General features: G+C 43.3%; 1 protein-coding gene across 2 annotated transcripts in view; it reads right to left on the bottom strand.

Moving 5' to 3' along the window:
* gars1 (glycyl-tRNA synthetase 1) overlaps positions 1 to 23,979 on the bottom strand; it is a 33,279-nt gene extending 9,300 nt beyond the window's left edge. The window contains exons 1-13 of one of the 2 annotated variants that reach the window (XM_060899899.1): positions 23,701 to 23,979; positions 16,293 to 16,394; positions 15,878 to 15,980; positions 15,571 to 15,712; positions 14,619 to 14,707; positions 9,736 to 9,812; positions 4,668 to 4,813; positions 4,345 to 4,494; positions 4,087 to 4,249; positions 3,581 to 3,745; positions 3,387 to 3,493; positions 2,700 to 2,846; positions 2,498 to 2,583 (exon numbers count right to left, since the gene is read on the bottom strand). In XM_060899899.1, coding sequence (XP_060755882.1) covers positions 2,498 to 2,583; positions 2,700 to 2,846; positions 3,387 to 3,493; positions 3,581 to 3,745; positions 4,087 to 4,249; positions 4,345 to 4,494; positions 4,668 to 4,813; positions 9,736 to 9,812; positions 14,619 to 14,707; positions 15,571 to 15,712; positions 15,878 to 15,980; positions 16,293 to 16,394; positions 23,701 to 23,955 — 1,732 coding nt within the window. In that variant the 5' untranslated portion in view covers positions 23,956 to 23,979. The remainder of the gene's footprint in view (positions 1 to 2,497; positions 2,584 to 2,699; positions 2,847 to 3,386; positions 3,494 to 3,580; positions 3,746 to 4,086; positions 4,250 to 4,344; positions 4,495 to 4,667; positions 4,814 to 9,735; positions 9,813 to 14,618; positions 14,708 to 15,570; positions 15,713 to 15,877; positions 15,981 to 16,292; positions 16,395 to 23,700) is intronic. The other variant, XM_060899900.1, reaches the window with a different exon arrangement.
* Positions 23,980 to 27,489: the final 3,510 nt, after the last annotated feature.

The raw sequence follows: 27,489 nt of genomic DNA, 5'->3' as shown, positions 1-27,489 counted from the left end.
AGTCTGGATGCCTCCAAGGCCAATGGCCCTGATGGGATCTCAGCAACAGTCCTTAAGAAGTGTGCTCCTGAGCTTGCTCCAGTACTTGCCAAACTTTTTTCAGATTTCTTTTGACTCCAAGACAGTTCCCTCTAACTGGCAGTACTTAAAAAGGGAAATAAACAAGATCCCTCCCCAACTACAGGACTATTTCATTACTGCCTATAATATCTAAGGTCATGGAAAGCATTGTCTGTGACCACATTCGTAAACATCTGGACAAGCATCAGCTGCTCTGTGATAGCCAGTATGGATTTTGTGAGAGGAGATCGGACAATCGACATGCTTTCATACATTATTCAGTGGTGGAACAATGCCCTGGACTCTCAGAAAGAAATCAGAGTTCTTGCCCTTGACATCAAGAAAGCGTTTGATCGTGTATGGCACCGTGGTCTTTTGTCCAAATTGACTTAATTCGGTATCCAAGGTGACCTAAACGGCTGGATCTCATCCTTCTTAGCTGGCAGATGCCAATCAGTTGTACTTGACGGGTTTACCTCTTCATCAATGCCCATATCTACTGGAGTTCCCCAAGGCAGTGTTCTAGGGCCTTTGCTTTTTATGCCTCCGCCACCGTAAGGTGCAGGAGGCATTATGTTTTCGGGTTGTCCGTCTGTCCGTGCGTCCGTCCCGAAACCTTGTGAACGTGATCTCAAAGACTAATGAAAGGAATTTCACCAAACTTTCACCATTTGTGCCCTTTGGGACAAACATGAACTGATTAGATTTTGAGATCAAAAGGTCTAAGGTCAAGGTCACTGTGAGGTCAAGTGTCTGTCCGAAAACCTTGTGAACACAATATCTCCAAGGCTGATACAAGTAATTTCACCAGGTCAAGATTACTGTGAGGTCAAATGTCCATCCCCAAATCACAACTTAATAAGGCGTGTAGTCTACCGGGCGGAGGCGTCCCCATCGACGCTGTTGGCGTCGAGTTCTATCTAGTTCTTATGTATATTGATGATCTCGCCTCACACTTGGAGAATGACCTTCACGTATTTGCTGATGACTCAACACTGCACATTGTCATAAAAAATCCAGGTGTAAGAAGCATTTGTGCTGACAGCCTACAGCGTGATCTTGACTCAATTGAAAAGTGGGCTTCTGACTGGTGCACAACATTTAATGCAAGTAAAACTGAGGAGATGATCATAAGCAGAAAGCAGACTCAGAACCACCCTCCTCTTTATTTCATGAAAGAAGAGCTAAAGCCCACACAAAGTATAACTCTCCTTGGTGTAATCATTACCAACACACTGACTTGGACTCCATACATCAAAGGCCTTGCCAAAAAGACTGCTAAGAGGTTACGTATCCTTGGGTGCACCAGAAACCTCCTCCCTCTCCAGTCACGGATCATGGTCTACAAGGCTTATATCCACCCCCTTATGGAATATGCTTCTCCAATATGGAGCGGAGCAGGCACAACAGCTCTAAAGCTACTGGACAGGCTTCAGAGGTAAGCTCTGTGCCTACTCAAAGTCAGTGACCCACAAAAGGCGGGCATCCTCCCACTGGAAAATAGGAGGAAATTTGCAACTGTCAGCACTTTCTACCGCCACATCTTCCTGCAACCTTCTGTGGAGCTTTCAAAAATCTTGCCTGCTCAAGCACCTAGAGCACGAGTAACTCGAGCATCTACGAGTGGTCACCCATACCTTGTCAGTGTACCCAAATCTAACACCCAGCTCCATCTATCTTCATATGTCCCTAGAGCAAGCAGATTTTAGAACTCGCTCCCAGTCTTTGTACTTCCCAACACTGTCAATGTGGACAGATTCAAGACTGCTATAAATGCACATTTCTAGAAGTCACTGTAGATACATGTAATTATATTTGTACTGCTATTAACGATAGTCAGATGACAATGCGATTGCGATGTAATTTATATTACTATAAATTCCTAGAGCCGCTTTTCGTCTTTTAGATGGCATCAACAGGCTCAGAACTCAGATGTAAAAAAAAAAAAAAAATGTTTTTAATCTAACCGCATGTCTTTGAATGGTGGGGGAAACCAGAGCACCCGGAGGAAACCCACGCAGACACGGGGAGAACACGCACACTCCTCACAGAAAGGCCCCCCATCAACTGCTGGGCTCGAACCCAGAACCTTCTTGCTGTGAGGTGACCGTGCTAACCACTACACCACCGTGCCGCCCCATTGGATTTGGATTGGAATTAAATCTTAAAGGAAGGAAGAAAATTGCATTTATTCACTTTTGAATGAAAAAGATTGCTAGAACTTTCCTTCTGTTTCCCAAGCATGCAAAAGATAAAATATTTCCCGTCAGGACTATATAAAGGAGAAAACGTCAAACATTTGACCACATGAAGGGTTTTCGCAAGCTGACACCTGTATACTGAATCCCTACCTGGATATGATCCTGATACTCAAGAAACATGAAACAACCAGGTATAAACAGGACATGGTTTAAATCTCAAAGATCCTTTATCTCACCATGCAGCGTTTTCTGGAACCTCTTGACGCTCACCATGTCCTTTGTGATTTTGAAGGTCTTGCCTTCAGTCTCGATGGTGAACTCACTGCACAGAGCAACAACATACTCAAAGGACATCGCACCCTGTTTTCCCACTGATCATCACTACAGTCAGTCGATCTGTTTAACCCCTTAATAGCTCAGCATAAGACTGATTCTCACCCATTCTCACTCAGCAGCTTCTCCTGATCTGTGATATAACACTCATCACACACGGCAAGGTACTCCATGACCAGCTTGGCGTCTTTCTTGTATTCTCTGCCGATGGCTCCCTTGTTCGGGTCAAACTGCACCACACTGACAACTTTGTGGAAAGCAGTTAAGAACAAAATCGATTAAATATAAACCTGATCAAATTTTAACAAATCCCATTTACAGGGATGCAAACAGCGCGCCTTTTGGCGGATGCCGCCTTTTTCACGGCTGAATCGCGCAGATCTGATTTTTTGGGGGGGGGGGGTTGGAGTATCCGATTATAATTTCAAAGTAAATTCTGTATTAAAATTACTAAATAAGCAAATGCGGTTACAGTCCATGAAACATGGGAAGTATAAGTATGAGAAGAAAACAGTAAATCAGAAAGCTGCGCACGTTTGCGCGAAAGCTGCGCAGCTTTCTGATTTACTGTTTTCTTCTCATACTTATACTTCCTATGTTTCATGGACTGTAACCGCATTTGCTTATATACAGAATTTACTTTGATGAAATTATAATCAGACACTCCAACCCCCCCCCCCAAAAAAAATCGGATCTGTGCGATTCAGCCGTGAAAAAGGCGGCATCCGCCAAAAGGCGCGCCGTTTGCATCCCTGCACAGAATAATGCCTGATGTTTCAATCCAAGGATATGGGTTCCTTCAGAGGTTTCTCAGCAACCAGGGGGACCTTGGTAGCCCGTGCGTGGCATGTGAGGTCATAGCATGAGCGGTCGGCACAGCCCACAATTTCAATCCAGCCCTGCAAGCCAACAAACGAATAATAAACCATGACACTTCAGGGTAATGACTGCATGTATCGGAATATTTCACAGCTTTAAGGACATACGTAGGAGGTTTTGGCTTCGGCGTCCCAGCAGTCACAGGCGTAGTGGGCCATTTCGTTGTCCATGTGCTGACGGAAACGCACTTTGTCTTTTGCCAGACCGACTTTCGTCAGGTAGAGGTAGATCCTCCCGATGAAGTAGCCCAGAACAGAGTTGTTGATAACACCCTAAAATCAGGTGGAAGTGTCAACCAAACTAAAAACTTTTCAAGGCGCTGGACATTAATGAATTTTTTGATTGAGACCTGAGCATTGCTGTCAGCAATCTTCTTATCAGCAGCCTATATACACCAACACTCAAAACCCCTCTAAGAGCAAGTGTACCCAATCAGCAATACTTCGGTCTTAAAACACATGAATTTGGTTAGAGAAGCTGGTGTACACTGAGGACAAAAACGATAAAGAAGAAGCAGGAATTTACCGCGCTGCTAAATGACAACACGCAGTATTTTCTCTCTCTCTCTCTCTTTTTTTTTTTTACTGGAAATAGGTGCATAATAATTCCTCACCTGCTCCACTGCATCCCCCAGCTTCATAATCTGCGCTGACTGACCACTGGTCTGTGCTTTGGATGAGTACAGCAAGACTTCCAGATCAGCAACGTTGGAGAACTTGGAATGCACCTTTTCATTTGGGTCGACAAAATGCTCAATCTCAGCCATCGTGAACTCTCTAAGAAAGTTGAAACACACACACACACACACAAATGAATCCTACACTCACAACATGAAGAGATAATGGTTGGTAATGAACTGCAGCTCATCTACCTGACACGAATAAGGCCCGAGCGAGGAGATATCTCATTTCTGAAAGAGTTTCCGATCTGAGCAGCAGCAAATGGCAGCTTGCCCTGGTTGAACTCCAGCAGGCGTTTGAAGTTAAGGAAGATTCCCTGAGCAGTTTCAGGCCTCAGATAGCTGCAGAAATTAAACAAATATAATAAATGAGTAAGAAAAGGCTTGGTGTATCATGAATTACTGTTACCATCTGATGTTGATTTATTTTCCAATAAAGAGTGCTGTGGCATAACTGCTTTTAGAGGAAGCTGTATTTTCAGCTCTTTGGATGTTTGGCAGTTGGCTCGACTCACCCTGGCATGTTACCTCCAGGACCGATGGAGGTCTGGAACATCAGGTTGAATGAGATGGGTGGTGTGAGGTCATTTCCTGTGCTGGGTGACTTCACGTTGTATTTCACAAACAGATCAGCCAGCTCCTGCTGAGTGTAGTTGTCCATCTGTAGAGACAAACAGTAAAGCGTAATCAGTTATAATGGTATTTTCAGCTATAAAATCATGCACTTCCTATTCTAACCTACAGATGGCACTTCATTCACACGGCTCATTTTCCACCTCACATTCCGTTTAATATAAATGACTGCGGGCGGCACAGTGGTGTAGAGGTTAGCGCTGTCGCCTCACAGCAAGAAGGTCCGGGTTCGAGCCCCGTGGCCAGCGAGGGCCTTTCTGTGCGGAGTTTGCATGTTCTCCCCGTGTCCGCGTGGGTTTCCTCCGGGTGCTCCGGTTTCCCCCACAGTCCAAAGACATGCAGGTTAGGTTAACTGGTGACTCTAAATTGACCGTAGGTGTGAATGTGAGTGTGAATGGTTGTCTGTGTCTATGTGTCAGCCCTGTGATGACCTGGCGACTTGTCCAGGGTGTACCCCGCCTTTCACCCGTAGTCAGCTGGGATAGGCTCCAGCTTGCCTGCAACCCTGTAGAACAGGATAAAGCGGCTACAGATAATGAGATGAGATGAGATAAATGACTGCGGGCGGCACATTGGTGTAGTGGTTAGCGCTGTCGCCTCACAGCAAGAAGGTCCGGGTTCGAGCCCCGTGGCCGGTGAGGGCCTTTCTGTGCGGAGTTTGCATGTTCTCCCCCGTGTCTGCGTGGGTTTCCTCCGGGTGCTCCGGTTTCCCCCACAGTCCAAAGACATGCAGGTTAGGTTAACTGGTGACTCTAAATTGAGCGTAGGTGTGAATGTGAGTGTGAATGGTTGTCTGTGTCTATGTGTCAGCCCTGTGATGACCTGGCGACTTGTCCAGGGTGTACCCCGCCTTTCACCCGTAGTCAGCTGGGATAGGCTCCAGCTTGCCTGCGACCCTGTAGAACAGGATAAAGCGGCTACAGATAATGAGATGAGATGAGATAAATGATTGCGTTTTCTGAAGCAAAGATTTCAACCACAATATGTTGCAAACAAGGTCGTATTTAGGCCGCAGCTCAAGCACGAAGCTACACAGAAGGGTTTTCGATATAATACAGTTTTTATTGTTGTTTTAATTTTTATTCATTCTTTCATGTTACGTACCTCAAATTTGTTTGTTAAATGCTTTTTATTTGTATCATAACTAGGCATGTAATGATATATTGTTACAATGCGAATTGATAAAATAGAAAAATTAATTGTCATTATTATTGGGCTGCATAAACTCAGTTTTTCTTAGCTGCAATTGCATTGTTTAGACAGCAGAGGGCTGAACATCATACAATACCGGGAATGCACGCGACTTCACCCAAGGCAGAAATAACACAGCTCTAATGCTGTGAAACCCACTGAGCTGTATATAAAATCTGGAGAGCTCATAGCCTATTCCCCGCTGTAGAGAGGAGTGAAGCCATCTGGCCGCCACCTTACCACTCACATAGCATGTGTTTGGCTTTTGTGTTAAACCGTCGTATCCGATCGACTTTGCCCCAAGAAAAGTATCTCCTGACTCCCCTCCCCCCTTCACTACCTCCTTTTATATTTTCTCACCTTTACCCCCATTCCTTACATATCTTTATAGCACTCCCCTTCACTGTTATTATTTTTTTCCCTTTTCCAGTTCAGTCTCATTTTTTTTGAATGGCTCTTTAACTACTATAATTACTTCAATGGAGATTATTTAAGCTTTTCTCTTATAGAGTGCATCGTTCTCTTTTGTATATTTCTTCTCCCTTTTTATCTATCTATTATACCAACACAAAGGCTATACAATACTTGCTTTCTGTTTAGGACAGTTGTTGAAACAGGATTATTTTCTCATGTTATTTGTCATTTTCACTTCATTCTCAGTCATGTCTTAACAGTATTTATTGGTCACAAGCTGCATGAATATTGTGACAGTGAATTATGTGACCAATAAATACCATTAAGACATGACTGTGAGAATGAAGTGAAAATGGCAAATAACATGAGAAAATAATCCTGTTTCAACAACTGTCCTAAACAGAAAGCAAGTATTGTATAGCCTTTGTGTTTGTTAAATAAAAAAGAGAGAGAAAAAAAAACTATACAAAAGCGAGAGATACACTGTATAAGAGAAAAATTGAAATAATCTCTCGAAAATAATTATAGTAGTAAAAGAAACATTCAAACAAATAATCAGAAACTGGACTCGAAAAGGAAAAAAAAAACTAACAGTGAAGGGGAGTGCTATAAAGATATGTAAGGAATGGGGGTAAAGGTGAGAAAATAAGGAGGTAATGAAAGGGAAAAATGTCAGGAGATACTTTTCTTGGGGCAAGTTGGACTGGATACGACTGGGGTCGACCGATAATCGGCCCGGCCGATATTCTGCATTTTTAGGGTTATCGGTATCGGCCATAATTTCCACTGATATGCCGAGAACATGCCTTTTTGCAGCCATTTTGTTCCTAACGCGACCGTCACTGCACGTCCTTTCCTGCACTCGCCTCTCCGAGTTCAAGAACACGGTCCCGCCCACCACAACATCTGATTTGTTTGGCACAAGAGATATAGCCAATCGACACGTGTAGCTAAACGCTGTGAACTGTTTCAAGGCGGCCGTACGGGCACTCGGGCAGAAGCGGCACAAGGGATACAGCCAATCAACACGCGTAGCAAAACGCTGTGAACTGTTTCAAGGCGGCCGTACGGGCACTCGGGCAGAAGCAGATCCCACTTCAAGGTAAGGACACGCTGCTTCCGCCGCAATAAGTCACAAACACACAAGTTACAAAAGCACAACATCATTATATGTTTACATTCTTCATCTACTACTCGTTAAAATTGTCCATTTGCATCTGTGTAGCCAGGCAAACTTAGCTTACGGAAGGAAGCACTTGAATTAGCCTACAACCAACTAGTCTTGCTGAAACTACGGCCAAGTTTACATTAGACTGTATCTGTCTCGTTTTCTTCGCGGATGCACTGTCCGTTTACATTAAAACACCTGGAAACGCCGGGAAACGGGAATCCGCCAGCGTCCACGTATTCAATCTAGATCGTGTCTGGTCCGGTGCTGTGTAAACATTGAGAATACGCGGATACGCTGCGCTGAGCTCTAGCTGGCATCGTCATTGGACAACGTCACTGTGACATCCACCTTCCTGATTCGCTGGCGTTGGTCATGTGACGCGACTGCTGAAAAATGGCGCGGACTTCCGCCTTGTATCACCTTTCATTAAAGAGTATAAAAGTATGAAAATACTGCAAATACTGATGCAAATACTGCCCATTGTGTAGTTATGATTGTCTTTAGGCTTGCCATCCTTCCACTTGCAAGTGGTAAGTGATATGCACTGAGATCACACACACAGCGGCTCAGTCCCGAATCACTGCTTGTGCACTTCACTCGCGCGCTCTGTGAGCTGCGCAGGGCCGGAGTGCGCACCCTCCAGAGGGCACTCGCTGTTCAGGGCGGAATGATTTGGAGCGCAGGATGCCTGCGGAGCCGAGCGTATCCGTGTATTGGTGTTGCTGTGTGCACACTAATCGTTTTAAAAACGTTAATCTGATGATCCGCTGATACGGTCTAATGTAAACCCCACCTACATGTAATGCTTCCTTCACTACAATATAATCCTCCTAAATTGGGAATATTAGGCTTGGGCATTAAAAGCATTAGAATGTAGATGGTTACTTGTTAAGTTGTTACATAATAGGGAGTGATCACCTACTTTATGTTTGATTTTACTTTTTAAAAAATGCTGCAGGCAGCTCCCTACACTTGATTTGTTATTTAAAAACTACTTGAAGTTGGTAAGTCTTACTTAGTTCTTAGTGTAAAAGAATCCAGAGTGTATTTTCATTTATTTTCCACTGAAAATGATGAGCTGTAATATAGTAGGGAGTGATTTATTTTTTTAATCGGTGAATATTTATTTTATTATTATTTTATTTCTCATTTTATTCTAACTAATGTTTGACTTTATTGTACAAATGCTGCTGGCATCTCCCTGCACAAAATTTCATGTTCAATTTTACAATTAAACATACATTTTATGGATATGAAGGTCTGTGTCAGTGTGTGCTATGTTTAATTTCATGTGAATTATAATGTTTACATTTAATCGGTTGCACATATCGGTTATCGGCATCCCAATTCCATAATAATCGGTATCGGTCCTGGAAAAAAAAAAAAAAACATATCGGTCGATCTCTAGATACGACGGTTTAACGCATCAGCCAAATACACTCTGGTATTTCAAGTGGTAAGATGGTGGCCAGATGGCTTCACTAATGACGAGCCAATGAGCGCTCCAGATTTTACATAGAGCTCAGTGGTGAAAACACAAAAAGCAGATGTAAAATGGGAAAGAGTTGTTGCGTGATTGACTATACAAATAAATTTAACAAATAAGCTTAAGTTTGCTCCCTAGCTAGATTAGCTTACAAGTTATTTCTCGGCAGCATCGTATCCTTCGTATGTATAACAAACTATTATTGCATGTTTAACAATAAATCAGAGCTCTCTTTTTACAGACTGCTGAAAGGTGAAGAGAAGCAAATGGGGGCAGTACAAATGTTCATGAAAGTTTATTCAGAAAAGGCCTATTTGTTATCAACTTCTTCATTTTTAATAAAAGGAACATTTTAGTTAACAGGCTGTTATATTTCACTCCAACCTTTACAAATGTGGGTCAATTATTGTTGGTTAATAAGAAAATAAATCAAAAGGATTTCCTTTTAATTTAACAAAAGGAATATTTAAGTTGGTAAAGAACATGAAAACAACTTGTGTGGGGTTTTTTTCCTTGGGTAATCAATTTTTCATTTAATTTTTTTAGTTTTCAAAAAAATATGGGAAAATCCAATCATGAACTGAATATCACGAATCAAATCAAATCATGAACTAGATGAATCGTTACAGTCGGTGAATCAGAATCAATTGAACTCAGCTCTGATGGGAAATAGGATTGCAGGACTTACTTGAGTGATGACGTCATCCATTTCACTCTTCTTTTCCTGTGTGCACTTCTTGTCACTCATCAGCTTCTGAAGATGAGCTACATCACATAAAACACAAATATGCAGGGATGAGAGTGGGTCCTGATGAAAAAAGCAGAAAGTCTGTAAAATGTCCTGAGGGCGCCAAAGGCGCCAGAAGTAATAAGGGGGGTCCAGGGGAACACCCCCCGTGAAATTTTTTTTTTAAATGAGACTTTACACACCCCATTTCCTGCAATCTGAGCTGTAGTTAACACCTGATGCCTATTTTCATACTTATTGAAATAAAAACACCATTATATAGAACAATATCTCATCTCATTATCTCTAGACGCTTTATCCTGTTATAGAACAATATGTATCAAAATCAATGCGTATTGCATTAATTCAAAATAATATGTACATTTTATGGGGACTGGGTATTACTCATTGTCAACATCACTTGTTTTTCTAAAAAAAGTCCATTAAAATCCATAGTTACAGTTCCATTAATAATTCAAATTTTCATATATTCAATATATTGAGTTAAATAAAAACATTTATACAGTGGGGCAAAAAAGTATTTAGTCAGTCACCAATTGTGCAAGTTCTCCCACTTAAAGATGAGAGAGGCCTGTAATTTTCATCATCGGTACACTTCAACTATGAGAGACAGAATGGGGGGAAAGAATCCAGGAAATCACATTGTAGGATTTTTAATGAATTAATTGGTAAATTCCTCAGTAAAATAAGTATTTGGTCACCTACAAACAAGCAAGATTTCTGGCTCTCACAGACCTGTAACTACTTCTTTAAGAGGCTCCTCTGTCCTCCACTCGTTACCTGTATTAATGGCACCTGTTTGAACTCGTTATCAGTATAAAAGACACCTGTCCACAACCTCAAACAGTCACACTCCAAACTCCACTATGGCCAAGACCAAAGAGCTGTCAAAGGACACCAGAAACAAAACTGTAGACCTGCACCAGGCTGGGAAGACTGAATCTGCAATAGGTAAGCAGCTTGGTGTGAAGAAATCAACTGCCGGAGCAATTATTAGAAAATGGAAGACATACAAGACCACTGATAATCTCCCTCGATCTGGGGCTCCACGCAAGATCTCACCCCGTGGGGTCAAAATGATCACAAGAACGGTGAGCAAAAATCCCAGAACCACACGGGGGACCTAGTGAATGACCTGCAGAGAGCTGGGACCAAAGTAACAAAGGCTACCATCAGTAACACACTACGCCGCCAGGGACTCAAATCCTGCAGTGCCAGACGTGTCCCCCTGCTTAAGCCAGTACATGTCCAGGCCCGTCTGAAGTTTGCTAGAGAGCATTTGGATGATCCAGAAAAGGATTGGGAGAATGTCATATGGTCAGATGAAACCAAAATAGAACTTTTTGGTAAAAACTCAACTTGTGGTGTTTGGAGGAGAAAGAATGCTGAGTTGCATCCAAAGAACACCATACCTACTGTGAAGCATGGGGGTGGAAACATCATGCTTTGGGGCTGTTTTTCTGCAAAGGGACCAGGACGACTGATCCGTGTAAAGGAAAGAATGAATGGGGCCATGTATCGTGAGATTTTGAGTGAAAACCTCCTTCCATCAGCAAGGGCATTGAAGATGAAACGTGGCTGGGTCTTTCAGCATGACAATGATCCCAAACACACCGCCCGGGCAACAAAGGAGTGGCTTCATAAGAAGCATTTCAAGGTCCTGGAGTGGCCTAGCCAGTCTCCAGATCTCAACCCCATAGAAAATCTTTGGAGGGAGTTGAAGGTCCGTGTTGCCCAGCGACAGCCCCAAAACATCACTGCTCTAGAGGAGATCTGCATGGAGGAATGGGCCAAAATACCAGCAACAGTGTGTGAAAACCTTGTGAAGACTTACAGAAAACGTTTGACCTCTGTCATTGCCAACAAAGGGTATATAACAAAGTATTGAGATGAACTTTTGTTATTGACCAAATACTTATTTTCCACCATAATTTGCAAATAAATTCTTTAAAAAATCAGACAGACAATGTGATTTTCTGGATTCTTTCCCCCCATTCTGTCTCTCATAGTTGAAGTATACCTATGATGAAAATTACAGGCCTCTCTCATCTTTTTAAGTGGGAGAACTTGCACTATTGGTGACTGACTAAATACTTTTTTGCCCCACTGTATATCTTATCAAGATCTTATCTTATCATCTGACCTTTTCCTAATGTCCACATTACTTGTATACGATTTCTTCACAATGTCTATTTAAACTTTAAAGTTATACAGTTGGGTGGCACGGTGGTGTAGTGGTTAGCGCTGTCGCCTCACAGCAAGAAGGTCCGGGTTCGAGCCCCGTGGCCGGCGAGGACCTTTCTGTGCGGAGTTTGCATGTTCTCCCCGTGTCCGTGTGGGTTTCCTCCGGGTGCTCCGGTTTCCCCCACAGTCCAAAGACATGCAGGTTAGGTTAACTGGTGACTCTAAATTGACCGTAGGTGTGAATGGTTGTCTGTGTCTATGTGTCAGCCCTGTGATGACCTGGCGACTTGTCCAGGGTGTACCCCGCCTTTCGCCCGTAGTCAGCTGGGAAAGGCTCCAGCTTGCCTGCGACCCTGTAGGACAGAATAAAGCGGAGCACCCGGAGGAAACCCACGCGGACACGGGGAGAACATGCAAACTCCGCACAGGAAGGCCCTCGCCGGCCACAGGACTCGAACGTAACTAGGACTATAAATCTAATTTAGTTTACACAGAGTACTAAAAGTACAACCACAGACTCAATCACCCAGGATTCTCTTTAAATGTTGACTAAACAAAAAACAAAAAAAAAAACCCACAACAACCCTTTTCATTTCCCAGATATAACACACATAATAAACAGTGTAATGGAGTCAGACCAGCAGTTTTACATTAGAAGACCTGCTTCGAGGGAATGTGTGCGCTCAGGACAAGGTAGGAGGTTCATTATGGGTCACAAGCACCCAAAGTATCTCGACTAGCTTCCTTAATCACACAGTGTCCCTTTCGCTCTGTGCAAATTAGGTATGACACGATAAAGCAGCAACTACCTCAAATTATTCTTCAGACCTATGCGGTGTGGTCCGAGCTTTCTTCAGTCCCACACTCAGAACTTTAGTTCTAACCTGAAAGTAGTTCCTATTTCCTGTTTGACAGGGAAGAAAGAAGATGAATACTGTTTCATGTCATCTTGTCTAATATGGTTGCTTGTTAAATCTGTGTAGTAAAAGTAGTGAAGGATGCATCAGAGACCGTTGATGATCTGGCGAGTGTATGTAGTTAGGACAGTCAAATTCCTTCGCGAATCTGACAAAGGAGCTAGCACATAACCGAGCATTGAACTGTGAAGCAAATAGATTTCAGGATTTAAAGCTCACTGAGGAAACCGCACAAGCTGGTACTTTTAAACAAGAGTGCTCTGAGAGCACAATATCCCCCGCTGGTAACTCAGCCATAACTCTGGTAAAATGCGACTGAGTTGAACGAAATTGCAATATGCGTATTACTGACATATAACCAAGGATCCTGCCAAGTTTCGTGAAATTCCTTGAAAAATCATGAGAGGAGTTCATTTCAGAAGGTGAGCACCCTTCCTGGGACGGACAGACGGAAGGACATCGCCACGACATAATCCCGCTTCGGGCCTTTCAGCCAGCAGGGAATAATAAAAATTGTGAGGGAAGTTGATTTCAGAAAGCAAGCACACCTTGATGAAATTGCCAAAGTACAAGTTTGTTAATAATCAAGGATATAACTCTGGTCAAATTTGCCTAAATTAAACGAAATTTCGAGGGCACGGTGGTGTAGTGGTTAGCGCTGTCGCTTCACAGCAAGAAGGTTCTGGGTTTGAGCCCCGGGGCCAGCGAGGGCCTTTCTGTGTGGAGTTTGCATGTTCTCCCCGTGTCTGCGTGGGTTTCCTCCGGGTGCTCCGGTTTCCCCCACAGTCCAAAGACATGCAGGTTAGGTTAACTGGTGACTAAATTGACTGTAGGTGTGAATGGTTATGTGTCTCTATGTGTCAGCCCTGCGATGACCTGGCGACTTGTCCAGGGTGTACCCCGCCTTTCGCCCGTAGTCAGCTGGGATAGGCTCCAGCTTGCTTGCAACCCTGTAGAACAGGATAAAGCAGCTACAGATAATGAGATGGATAAACAAAATTTCAATATACGTATAACTGTCATATAACAAAGCCTTTTGCCAAGTTTGGTGAAATTCCTCCACAAATTGTGAGAGCTGTTGATTTCAGAAGAACGTACACCCTCATGAAATTGTCAAAGTACAAGTTATTTAATCAAGGGTCAAAACTCTGGTCAAATTTTCACAAACGAAATTAAATCGCAATATGCGTATTACCGTCATATAACAAACTTCGAGAAATTCGTCCAAAAATCGTGAGAGGAGTTGATGTCAGAAGGCAAACACACCTTCATGAAATTGTGAAAGTACAAGGTTGTTAATCAAGGGCTGTAACTCTGGTAAAATGCGACCGAATTGAACAAAATAACGTGTGTACTACTGACATATAACAAGGCCTTTTTTCATGAAATTCCTCCAAAAATCGTGAGAGGAGTTGATTTCAGAAGGAAAACACACTCATGAAATTGTCAAAGTATAATTTTGTTAATCAAGGGCTGTAACTCTGCTAAAATGTGACCCAACTGAACGAAATTACAATATGCGTATTACTGACATAAAACAAAGAAGCCTGCCAAGTTTCGCGAAATTCCTCCAAAAATTGTGAGAGGAGTTGATTTCAAAAGGTGAGCACCCTTCCCCAGGCGGATGGACGGAAATCACCACGACATAATCCCCCTTCGGGCCTTTCAGCCAGCAGGGGATAAAAATGATCTGTATACTCGAGTGTGTGTAAAGAGACAAACCCTTCAGGAGATGATCAGCACGGAAGCACTCTCCGTTCTTCACATCTTTCACCATGTAGTCGGCGAACTTGTCCACGTGCCCTGATGTCCTGGAAGAGAAACAACATTTTTTCTGTAGTTATTTTTTTAATTGCACAAAGTACAACTGTATCCGGGCGGCACGGTGGTGTAGTGGTCAACACTGTCGCCTCACAGCAAGAAGGTCCGGGTTCGAGCCCCGTGGCCAGCGAGGGCCTTTCTGTGCGGAGTTTGCATGTTCTCCCCGTGTCCGCGTGGGTTTCCTCCGGGTGCTCCGGTTTCCCCCACAGTCCAAAGACATGCAGGTTAGGTTAACTGGTGACTCTAAATTGACCGTAGGTGTGAATGTGAGTGTGAATGGTTGTCTATGTGTCAGCCCTGTGATGACCTGGCGACTTGTCCAGGGTGTACCCCGCCTTTCGCCCGTAGTCAGCTGGGATAGGCTCCAGCTTGCCTGCAACCCTGTAGAACAGGATAAAGCGGCTACAGATAATGAGATGAGACAACTGTATCCAGGAGCTCTGCTTTTTCTATCCACTGTATGACTGAGTAAAGCACAGATAGCAGTCCTTGTGAATTAGTCGTTACTACGGTATGAAAATATTTAACTCGAAGGAATTAATTAATACAAAGCTGTGATTTGCCTTGGAGCGGACACTACAGCAATCGGCAATGAGCAACACACTGTGACCAATCAGGAACGACTAACAAAACTGTCATCACTGTGATCGATGTCCTGATGGTCCTGATCACCAGGACTGTTTCCACAACTGGGCCAGCAATACCATGCGACCATTTTTTCTGGAAAGCTCCGCCTCCCAAACAGGTAACAACGCAGTTTCGGTATTTCCTGTGAATTTCTGCAAAAAGCTCTGCCATAAAGTACTTTGTGATGTACAGTATAAGGATTTAACAGTGTACAGTGAGCGCTCACTTGAGGACGGGCTCGGGCGTGAGCATCGTGCAGTCAATCTCCAGAATCTGCTCCTCGTGGATGAAGTGCTGCCTCCATGCCTGCAGGATGTTGTTCTTCAGAGCGCAGCCGACCGGCCCGAAATCGTACAGACCGCTCACACCTGACACACACACACACACACACACACACCAAACCACTTGTATGCGCCCATTAAATTAAACGTCATGTCATTATAAGTGCCCGACTTTCCAGCTGCTGTGTACAGTTCCGCATGTTGATCAGGAGTGCGTTAAACGGTGAGAAGCTCGGTGTGCCGAAACCTCACCTCCGTAGATGGCAAACGCTTGGTCGTAAAAGAAGCGTCTCTTCAGCGTGTCCTCCATCTTCACTCTATCCACGAGGTCATCTTTAGCCTGCAGTGAGAGCTCCTGGAACAATGCGAGAATAAACGTGGTGCATATGGAGGGATGGAGAAAATCAAACAGTAGCAGATGATCAGGTCTAAAACGTAAGTGTTTGTCAGAAATGCAGCATTTGTCATTTAAAGAGCTTGTGTGAATAAAGACGTGACCATGGGAACTAGATAATCAAGTTATTAGTGTAAACTGCTAGATCTTAAGTCAGCTTAACCCTCAGGTGCTTAGCTTTTTTCTTTCAATCCTACTTAGACATTAGCAGTCCAAAAAAAATAAAAGTGTTAACTGAATAGTGATTGCACATGATGAAATAACAGCCCACACCTTCGCCTCGAGGAGCTTCTTCCTTGCTTTGAGCTCCGCCACAGCTTTGGTGATGTCCACGTCAGGAGCGCCATCGGCTTTCATCTGACGCACCAGGTCGCCCTGCGCACCAGGAGAAAACACAGCAATCACACCTCGAGCTGCAGTAACTAAGGGCCTCTGCATGCTCTTGCGACAAGGCTTTCGCAGATAGCTTTTCGCAGACAGTTGTAATTTATCGTTGAGCGGGGAGTAATAGGCGTGCGCGATGTTATTCACCGCCACAACGCAAGGGGGCGCGAAGTCGCGAAATCGCTAGGAGTAGTTGGTGGGTGTGGTTAGTGGAGTGTTTATCCTCCGGTTACTGATAATGACTAGAACTGGAGTCGTATAGATGTACGTACTTCCTCACTTCCTCGATCAACCGCTCTTTGTGCTGCTCCATCTTCTCTCGTGTTTTTAAAAATGGCGGTCGTGAAAACAAAACAAACCGGGAAAGTAGGGAAGCGGAAGTGCGTGTACAGCGGATGTAGAGTGGACCAATCAGAGCCCTCTTGTCTGCGACGCTATCTGCGAGGCTTCTGCGGTGGAAACAATTTTTGGGAGGTGCGCGCAGGGCGTCTGCGAAGGTGGGGGGCTACGCAGACACTGTCTGCGACGCTATCTGAGAGGACTGGGTTGTCAGCATAAATTGGCCTTAAGTGGATGAGAAGCGAGAAGCCAAGGCACTTCTCCAAACCGTTCGGTCTTCAGCACTGAGACGAAATCCAACTGTTTTGCATCACTCCACCCTTCTCACGAGAGCTGAATCTCAAACGACGTCTACAAAGTGCAGAGTGTAGTGCAGTAAGCAGATGCCTGCTGTTTGCCATCCTCTGGTTGTTACGGTGCCACTGATTCGCAACGTATAATCAAAAACAGTTATGCCATGATCTGCTCCTCACGTAAACACACGTTACAATGATACCTCCTCAGCTTCCGCTCGTAGCGTGTTCCGAACTTTAATCGCACAGAAGAACGTTATGACAACTGATTAGAAATAAACAAAAACAGCAATCTATTTTTCAGCAGCAATTCACATTCGTGCAGCAGTCCGATTTCGTTTTTGGCTCGGAACGCCACCTTTCCTCACAGCTGATGTCTCTTTCAGCTTCTAACGATGACGGGATAAATTTGAATTTGTCACGTACACAAATCATACAGAGTACGGCAAGCAGTGAAGTGCTCACTACAATGATCTACAGGTCATGAAGATAGTTTGGGGCGGGTAGTTAAAAAAAAAAAGAATGTAATAAATAGAATAAAAAGTGTGATGATTGAGTGCTCTGCAGAATGTACACAATGTGCAGAATACGTATGAATACAGATCGCTCTGAAATATACACAATATACACTTAAACTTGTTTCCTTGCCGATAAAAGCATTTATGTCGTTATGTATGCACATATCTGATGCAACCAGAAATAAAAAAAAAAAAACCGCACACTTCTGTAGTCTGGCCCGGTGTCTCACCCAGAATGTTATTGGGTTGCTTGAGACTTTGATGACGCATCGAGTACAACCCACCAACACTTTGCTTTGTCTCTTTATCCCCATGTCCCGCCCACAGCGCTATTAGCCTGGTGGAAATGTGGACCAAGTGTCAAGTAAATCCGATCAAACAGGCTTTTCAGTGTTTGTAAGAAACATTTGAAAGAAGCAGCACCTGCGTTTGATGAAAGGGAAAAACACGCCGAGGTTGAACAATGCAGTCGGCAAAAGCACAACGCACTCCGTCGTATAATTTCACTTGCTCACTCTGACACACCTTGAAATGACGACTGATGTCAGGATAGTTTTTGCACAGCTTATATACACTACCGTTCAAAAGTTTGGGGTCACCCAGACAATTTTGTGTTTTCCATGAAAAGTCACACTTTTATTTACCACCATAAGTTGTAAAATGAACAGAAAATATAGTCAAGACATTTTTCTGGGCATTTTGAGCATTTAATCGACCCCACAAATGTGATGCTCCAGAAACTCAGGCCAAGTTTACATTAGACCGTATCTGTCTTGTTTTCTTCGCGGATGCGCTGTCTGTTTACATTAAAATGCCTGGAAAAGCCGGGAAACGGGAATCCGCCAGGGTCCACATATTCAATCCGGATCGTGTCTGGTCCGGTGCTGTGTAAACATTGAGAATACGCGGATACGCTGTGCTGAGCTCTAGCTGGCGTCGTCATTGGACAACGTCACTGTGACATCCACCTTCCTGATTCGCTGGCGTTGGTCATGTGACGCGACTGCTGAAAAACGGCGCGGACTTCCGCCTTGTATCACCTTTCATTAAAGAGTATAAAAGTAAGAAAATACTGCAAATACTGCCCATTGTGTAGTTATGATTGTCTTTAGGCTTGCCATCCTTCCACTTGCAAGTGGTAAGTGATATGCGCTGGGATCACACACACAGCGGCTCAGTCCCAAATCACTGCTTGTGCACTTCACTCGCGCGCTCTGTGAGCTGCGCAGGGCCGGAGTGCGCACCCTCCAGAGGGCACTCGCTGTTCAGGGCGGAGTGATTTGGAGCGCAGGATGCCTGCGGAGCCGAGCGTATCCGTGTATTGGTGTTGCTGTGTGCACGCGAATCGTTTTAAAAACGTTAATCTGATGATCCGCTGATACGGTCTAATGTAAACCCCACCTCAATCTGCTCAAAGGAAGGTCAGTTTTATAGCTTCTCTAAAGAGCTCAACTGTTTTCAGCTGTGCTAACATGATTGTACAAGGGTTTTCTAATCATCCATTAGCCTTCTGAGGCAATGAGCAAACACATTGTACCATTAGAACACTGGAGTGAGAGTTGCTGGAAATGGGCCTCTATACACCTATGGAGATATTGCACCAAAAACCAGACATTTGCAGCTAGAATAGTCATTTAGCACATTAGCAATGTATAGAGTGGATTTCTGATTAGTTTAAAGTGATCTTCATTGAAAAGAACAGTGCTTTTCTTTCAAAATAAGGACATTTCAAAGTGACCCCAAACTTTTGAACGGTAGTGTGTGTGTGTATATATCAGGGCTCGAAATTCATATATTTTTTCACCAGCCAGCCGGACTAGTTACCTTCCAAAGTAACTCGCCAAACAGAAAATCAACTTGCCAAAATTTGTTCATGTATGAATTTTACTTCTGTCAAAAATAACACAAAAGAGAGTAGTTACCATTGTTCATGACTAATGTGCATTTATTTCAAGACCCGAGTATTTTGATACTGGGTTGTTTTTTTTTGCACACTTTACAAACTGGCATTTGCTGTTCCACGTCCTCCTCGCGATATCCAAAAAAATGCCAGATGACTGACCCCTTACTAGTTCTTTTAGGAACCAATTCGTCCGCTTCCATTTTTAATTTGTCGCTGAAATTGACAGAGCTTACACGGTAGCCTGTGCAACACCAGCGATTGCACGAACTGAGTCAGCGCTGTAAACCGAAACTAGAAAATCTTCCCGCAAGTTCCTTTCAGCACCGAGATGTCGCCCGGGATTGGTTGGCGAGTGCGTGAGGTTATTGTTTTTTTACCCTTAGGCAGCCTCTCACGTTACTGCCTGAGGGACAGGGAGAAAACCACCGCGAAATGTTTTAAACAAACGCAACAAACACAAAACAAACGCAAGTCGGCAGATGACCATAAAATACTCGATACTTACGATATAATAATTATATGCATCTCACACAGAATTTTCGGAGATATAGGAGTATATTCGATATATCGCACAGCCCTAGTCTGAATCTTCGCTTCATATATATTTTTTATTTTCAACTAGCCAGCCGGGCTGCCTAGTGACAGGAATTACCCGCCAAATGACAAATTAAGTCGCCTCGGGCAACCGGACCACCGCGAATTTCGAGCACTGTATATAAAGGTTCTCACATTAAATATTGTTAATTCTTGTAAATTTTCAAACTGCAAAACAGCAAAATTATGGTCAATGAACATCAGCCGCAAATATCAGTTTTCAGTGTCCTCGCTTACAAATAATCAGTATCTATGTCGCCCCTCAAATAAAGCATATCGGTATCAATCCCTAATAACGTCAACTTATTAAATATTAACTTTTTAATCCACTCGTCCACTTGTCGGAAAAACAGCAAGATTTTTCACTTATCCTGACCATAACCTTGTTATTACTATATATTTACTAGTTCAATGAAAGGAAAGTGGTTCACAAAGTTTATCAAAAAAGCAGATATAGTTATGATCATCATTATGCTTTAATGATTAAAAATTTTCAATAAAACTCAAACTTTAACAATAAACAAAAACTATCCAAAGCCCCGTTACGGTGCGTATGTTGTTACTTTTATAACCCATCGCCTGATCTGCAGTTTTAAGAGTCGGGATTGTCGTCTGAAAACAAGCTGGACGTGAGAAGGGCGACAGAATCACATTGTGAATGAAAAACCGTGAGTTAGTTAAACACTGGCGTAAAATTCCTGCAAAATATTTTACGACATTTCTGATGGTTATCATGAATCATACAAAAGAAAAATACAATGAATGTCCGAATGAAATGAAGATTCACCACGGATATTTATTTTATTGTAGTATTTGATTGCCATTTCAATGAAGTCTAATAATCGGTAATTAAATATGACGACGTGGTTATATTTACACACACACACACACACACACACACTGTACTCGGCTCCCCTGGAATTTCGCAAACAATAACATGGCCGGCTCACTGAAGGGACTGAACTAGTTTCGTCTGTGATTTTTAACAAAATATTCAATAGGCCATTTGCAGGAATTGGTCACGTGTCAATTTTCCCCATAGCAACAAGCCCGTGGTGGGCAAGCTAACTTGACATTAGCTTGGAAAAAGTTTGTGGTTTTAACTTCTGTCGTAAGTTAAAGCGAATCAACTTTTTAGGACGTAAAATGGCCTCAAATGCGAATAAATCTGCTTCTTATCAGCTAAAAACACATCTACAGATATATCTATTTATTTTCAAGAATCTTCACACATTAAGCGAATAATAAAAAAGGTAGAAAAGGAGAAATAATAAGTTATAAAACATACCTAAGAACTCCGCCATTTCGCACGTGAATTTCTTTCAGCGTCGACCAACTTGAGTCCAAAAAACTCTTTTACCGCAAATGAGTTGCTTGAACTTACGACAGAAGTTAAAACCACAAACTTTTTCCAAGTACAGACGAAAATTCGGGTCAAACAAACAAACAAAAAAGACAGTAGAAAAGGTAAAAACAGCTATTATAGAAATGGATCGCTTCGCATCGCCAGTCAAACTCTTATGGCTGTCAAGGAATGTCAAGTTAGCTCACCCACCACGGGCTTGTTGCTATGGGGAAAACTGACACGTGACCAATTCCTGCAAACGGCTTATTAGTCCTGTCAGACAGGCAGGGCCATAGCCAGCATTTTTAAATCACTGAGGTCTGTGATGCGTGCGCAAAGCGCGCGCCGAAAAATTTGACATATTTAAAGGAGGGGGTGAATGGAAGTGCGCTGATGGTTACCATGCACATGCTCTAGAATGAGCGCTTGCAGTGTCTAGAACTGCGTTCTTTTGGGGGTCGCACTCGCACACTCTCATAGCCTGCCCTATCTTGTTGGGGTTTTTTTTCTGTTCTTCCTCTCCCACGCACGCAAGATACAGACGCAGAGGACCCAACCCCACCAAGATCCTCTTAAGTTGAAACTTTTCACTTTATTGCTTTGGCTTATCGAATGATTTATTTTAAAAATCACAAACAAGGTAGGCTACAACTGCGCTGCTTCGAAAATGCAAATTTAACAGCTTCATGAAAGTGCGCTGATGGTTACCATGAAAAAAAAAAACATGTCTCCTGCACTGCGTTCCTCCCCCGAGTCACACACTCATTCGTTTTTGTGTTCTTGGTCTCAGAGCCGCGCGCACAAAACAGACATAATTAACAATGCACTTTTTACAGAGCCGTTTTAATGTTATTCTTTTTTTTATCCAGTTGAATATTTAGCGTACAAATGTATTTTCAGCCCCCCCCCCCAGCATCTGACATGTCACCCTCACAGTTCCCCCCCAACACACACATACTCTCAACGTTCATTAACACACTGAACTCAGGGACTGCACATTTCGCTTTACCTCGTTCATTTGCACTATTCCGCACTACCTCACCTTAACAGCTATTAGTTTATTGTTGATACTGCTTATTTCATGTTTACCTGCTATACCTCAAGTGCCCTTGACTGTTTATTTGCTCCAATTTATATGTGTGTATGTGTGTGTGTATATATATATATATATATATATATATATATATATGTGTGTATATGAGTGTTTAGTCTATGTCTAGTTCTTATCTAGAGTGTTTATACTGTTTATATTGTTTATTTCAATTATTCTATTTTTATTTATTGGGGTGTAGTGATTAGTGCTGTCGCCTCACAGCAAGAAGGCCCGGGTTCAAGCCCCGTGGCCGGCGAGGGCCTTTCTGTGCGGAGTTTGCATGTTCTCCCTGTGTCCGCGTGGGTTTCCTCCGGGTGCTCTGGTTTCCCCCACAGTCCAAAGACATGCAGGTTAGGTTAACTGGTGACTCTAAATTGAGCGTAGGTGTGAATGTGAGTGTGAATGGTTGTCTGTGTCTATGTGTCAGCCCTGTGATGACCTGGCGACTTGTCCAGGGTGTACCCCGCCTTTCGCCCGTAGTCAGCTGGGATAGGCTCCAGCTCGCCTGCGACCCTGTAGAACAGGATAAAGCGGCTAGAGATAATGAGATGAGACAATAAAGTTGACTTGACTTAAAAATGACCGAGGTCCGGATCTCGGTGGCCTCATGCAGACAGGCAGGTGAGGATTTGACTTGTCCAGACCAAACATTTGGTTGTCCCGGACAGTCGGACTACCGTTAATATCGAGCTCTGAATTGTGATACGTTTTTGGTTTCGAGAAACCATGATCTTTCTACACCACACCATCATACCGTCTAGAGTCAAACCGGAACAGCCGTAACATGCAGGCTGTTGGAAGTGAAAGTGATTTGTGACACCGCCTCATCAAACACAGCACTGCAGCAAAGTGAAATGAAAGTGGGATACAAGTGCAAAAGAAATTATGTGGGGAGTTAAAACAGGGCTGTAAAGGAGGAATCTGGCACCCAGCCCGTGATAAACGTGGCAATGCAGAAGCAATAAAAATCTCTAACCGAGCTGCTGATGCTGTTATAAAACCACTGCATATACACTTCCGGTTTTATTCATCTCACATCTGGTGCATTAGTATCATTCATATGAGTGGACATTAATGAGTAAAAACATTCATAAGTGAAAAAGAAATCACATCCATCCATCCATCAATTCATTCTTGAGCATCTCGATGACTAAAGCAGATGCAAATCAGGTTTAAGCTGCACCCAAACGAGCCCTGTGTGCTCTCTCTGACCTGCTCCTTCACTGCTTGCCTCAGTGGAGCTAAAACCTCCTCCATGCTGATGTCCATGTTTTGTCCTTCACGCTGCTGCAACCACAGACTTCTCTTCTGCTTAGTTCTGCTCAAACAGGCCGTCAGAGAGAATCGTCTGATGATAACACGTGAAGCACAGAGCGGCTGAGGCTTGGTTTTGGTCCCCGGGAGGATGAAAAGGACTGAAAGCTCGGATCCGGACCGCAGCGCTGCTGATGTCGCTCTGCGCAGCATGTGGAAACAAACCGCCTTGATTTTCCTCTCCTACCCGTATTCTGGAAAAATCACGCCTCCTGAGCGCGGATTGGTCAGGTCTGGTCAAGTCTCCTGTGTTCGGATTGGTAGGTTAAGACCCGCCTCTTCACTCGGATTTGCTGGTTTGGGGACACAAGCCAGGCTCTGATTGGACACATGTGAAGTCGGTCAGTACACCGGTAAGAAACGGAAACAGAAGCAGCTCAAGCAGGGTTTTTCAATCAGGTCACGTATTCACTACTGAGCTAATAAGATACAACAGTCTGTTATTTTCTGAGTTTTTCTTAACTATATTTAAAGACTTAAAGAGTGTTTCCATTTCTAAGGAGAACAGAGAGAAAGAGGGTTGTAATTTTTGCCATTTTTGTTTATGAACAAAAAATTTAACTTGCAAAATAAAAAAATTCACAACATCCAGGGACTTTTTTTAAGGATTTTCATAATAAAAAAAATATCTTTGATACTGTATGGGCGGCACGGTGGTGTAGTGGTTAGCGCTGTCGCCTCACAGCAAGAAGGTCCGGGTTCGAGCCCCGTGGCCAGCGAGGGCCTTTCTGTGCGGAGTTTGCATGTTCTCCCCGTGTCCGCGTGGGTTTCCTCCGGGTGCTCCGGTTTCCCCCACAGTCCAAAGACATGCAGGTTAGGTTAACTGGTGACTCTAAATTGACCGTAGGTGTGAGTGTGAGTGTGAATGGTTGTCTGTGTCTATGTGTCAGCCCTGTGATGACCTGGCGACTTGTCCAGGGTGTACCCCGCCTTTCGCCCGTAGTCAGCTGGGATAGGCTCCAGCTTGCCTGCGACCCTGTAGAACAGGATAAAGCGGCTAGAAATAATGAGATAAGATGAGATAGGCATCAAGTACATTTTACATTTTGGGCGGTTTTAAGTGCATTTTGAACATATTTTGGGCTGGAAAACGTCAGCAGTATCTGGCAACACTGGGTACACCCTGGACAAGTCGCCAGGTCATCACAGGGCTGACACATAGACACAGACAGTCATTCATACTCACATTCAAGTCAAGTCAAGTCAAGTTTATTGTCAAATATGCTATACATGCTCGACATACAGCACAGATGAAATATCAGTCCTCTCTGACCCACGGTGCAAACTGGCAATGCAATAAATAAAAATAGAATAATTGAAAAAAACAAACAATATAAACAGTATAAACACTCTAGATAGGAACTAGACTAAACACTCAAACAATATAAACAGTATAAACACTAGAGTGATATTATGCACTGTAGATGATGATATGTTCAAACTCTTTGCAATTTTACACTGTCGAACTCCTTTCTGATATTGCTCCACTATTTGTCGGTGCAGAATTAGGAGGATTGGTGATCCTCTTCCCATCTTTACTTCTGAGAGCCACTGCCACTCCAAGATGCTCTTTTTATACCCAGTCATGTTAATGACCTATTGCCAATTGACCTAATGAGTTGCAGTTTGGTCCTCCAGCTGTTCCTTTTTTGTACCTTTAACTTTTCCAGCCTCTTATTGCCCCTGTCCCAACTTTTTTGAGATGTGTTGCTGTCATGAAATTTCAAATGAGCCAATATTTGGCATGAAATTTCAAAATGTCTCACTTTCGACATTTGATATGTTGTCTATGTTCTATTGTGAATACAATATCAGTTTTTGAGATTTGTAAATTATTGCATTCCATTTTTATTTACAATTTGTACTTTGTCCCAACTTTTTTGGAATCGGGGTTGTAGAACACTAGTGCCATTAGCCGATACAACCGGTTCCAGAATTATTTGTACCCTTGAGGATCTCATCTCATCTCATTATCTGTAGCCGCTTTATCCTGTTCTACAGGGTCGCAGGCAAGCTGGAGCCTATCCCAGCTGACTACGGGTGAAAGGCGGGGTACACCCTGGACAAGTCACCACACATAGACACAGACAACCATTCACACCTACGGTCAATTTAGAGTCACCAGTTAACCTAACCTGCATGCCTTTGGACTGTGGGGGAAACCGGAGCACCCGGAGGAAACCCACGCGGACACGGGGAGAACATGCAAACTCCGCATAGAAAGGCCCTCGCCGGCCACGGGGCTCGAACCCAGACCTTCTTGCTGTGAGGTGACAGCGCTAACCACTACAGCACCGTGCCACCCCACCCTTTAGGATATTGGACAAAATTATTAAATTATAAGCTTTATAATTTAATTAATACTTATTACTTTATAATTTAATTAAAATCTCAAAGTATACAATGAAAAAAGTTTTTTGTATTTTCCATTCAAAACACATTCTTGGCCAAAAGTATTGGCTAACAAATATCTGACAGTATCTTACAGCAACAGTGCCATTCAGTTATTTATGTCATAAACCAGTTCTTTACTAAGATTTAAAACACATAAAAACCAGTCTTTTCTGCCAGCATCATGACTTATAAGGATCTGTCTCTATATCTGTGTCCTCTACATGTTTATTTTAGTTATGTTTCATCTGGGAGGCACGGTGGTGTAGTGGTTAGCGCTGTGCCTCACAGCAAGAAGGTCCGGGTCGAGCCCCGTGGCCGGCGAGGGCCTTTCTGTGTGGAGTTTGCATGTTCTCCCCGTGTCCGCGTGGGTTTCCTCCGGGTGCTCCGGTTTCCCCCACAGTCCAAAGACATGCAGGTTAGGTTAACTGGTGACTCTAAATTGAGCGTAGGTGTGAATGTGAGTGTGAATGGTTGTCTGTGTCTATGTGTCAGCCCTGTGATGACCTGGCGACTTGTCCAGGGTGTACCCCGCCTTTCGCCCGTAGTCAGCTGGGATAGGCTCCAGCTTGCCTGCGACCCTGTAGAACAGGATAAAGCGGCTACAGATGATGAGATGAGATGTTTCATCTGAATTATTATTATTATTATGATTATTATATCTGAGAAGTATGTGTACAGTGCCCTCGAGCGCCTTGTACTGTAGTTAGCTACAGTCATTGGGTTTATCCTCCTCATCTAGTCCACACTAGACATCAAAAATACTTTTGGGGAAAAAAATTAAACCATGTATAAGTCTTAAAGGCATAATTTACAGCCCAGCTGACAAATCAAAAGCGAAATGACGCCGAACAGTTGTTTTATTTTGTTCGACATTCATCCTCCTCTTCACTTCCGCCCTTCTCCACCGCCCAATCACAGAACAGATCATGAATATGAAGTATTAGCCAATCATAGCACAGGGGCGGGGTTTGTCCGAATGCGGGTAGGCAAAATAAAATAAACCGCATCTGTATGATGAAATAGCTGGAAAAACGTACACGTATCTTCTGCATTCACTATAACACTTTCGCCATTCTGAAAACGTGTTATTTTAATTTGGATCAGTACTGCAGATTCGTCACAGACGTGGCACATGTTCAATGACGGAAGAAATTCGGAAGACAGTTGGATATATGAGCCATTCCACCGAATCAGTGCCATTTCCGTCCCTAGAAAATTATATGTATAAATGCACATAAAAATGTACTTTAAAATACATTTCCTTATTACGCAGAATGTCCTGCACATTGATCT

The sequence above is a fragment of the Neoarius graeffei genome, chromosome 19 (genome assembly GCF_027579695.1).
Source record: "Neoarius graeffei isolate fNeoGra1 chromosome 19, fNeoGra1.pri, whole genome shotgun sequence".
NCBI classification, from domain to species: domain Eukaryota; kingdom Metazoa; phylum Chordata; class Actinopteri; order Siluriformes; family Ariidae; genus Neoarius; species Neoarius graeffei.
This window is presented reverse-complemented; position numbering and strand designations above follow the sequence as displayed.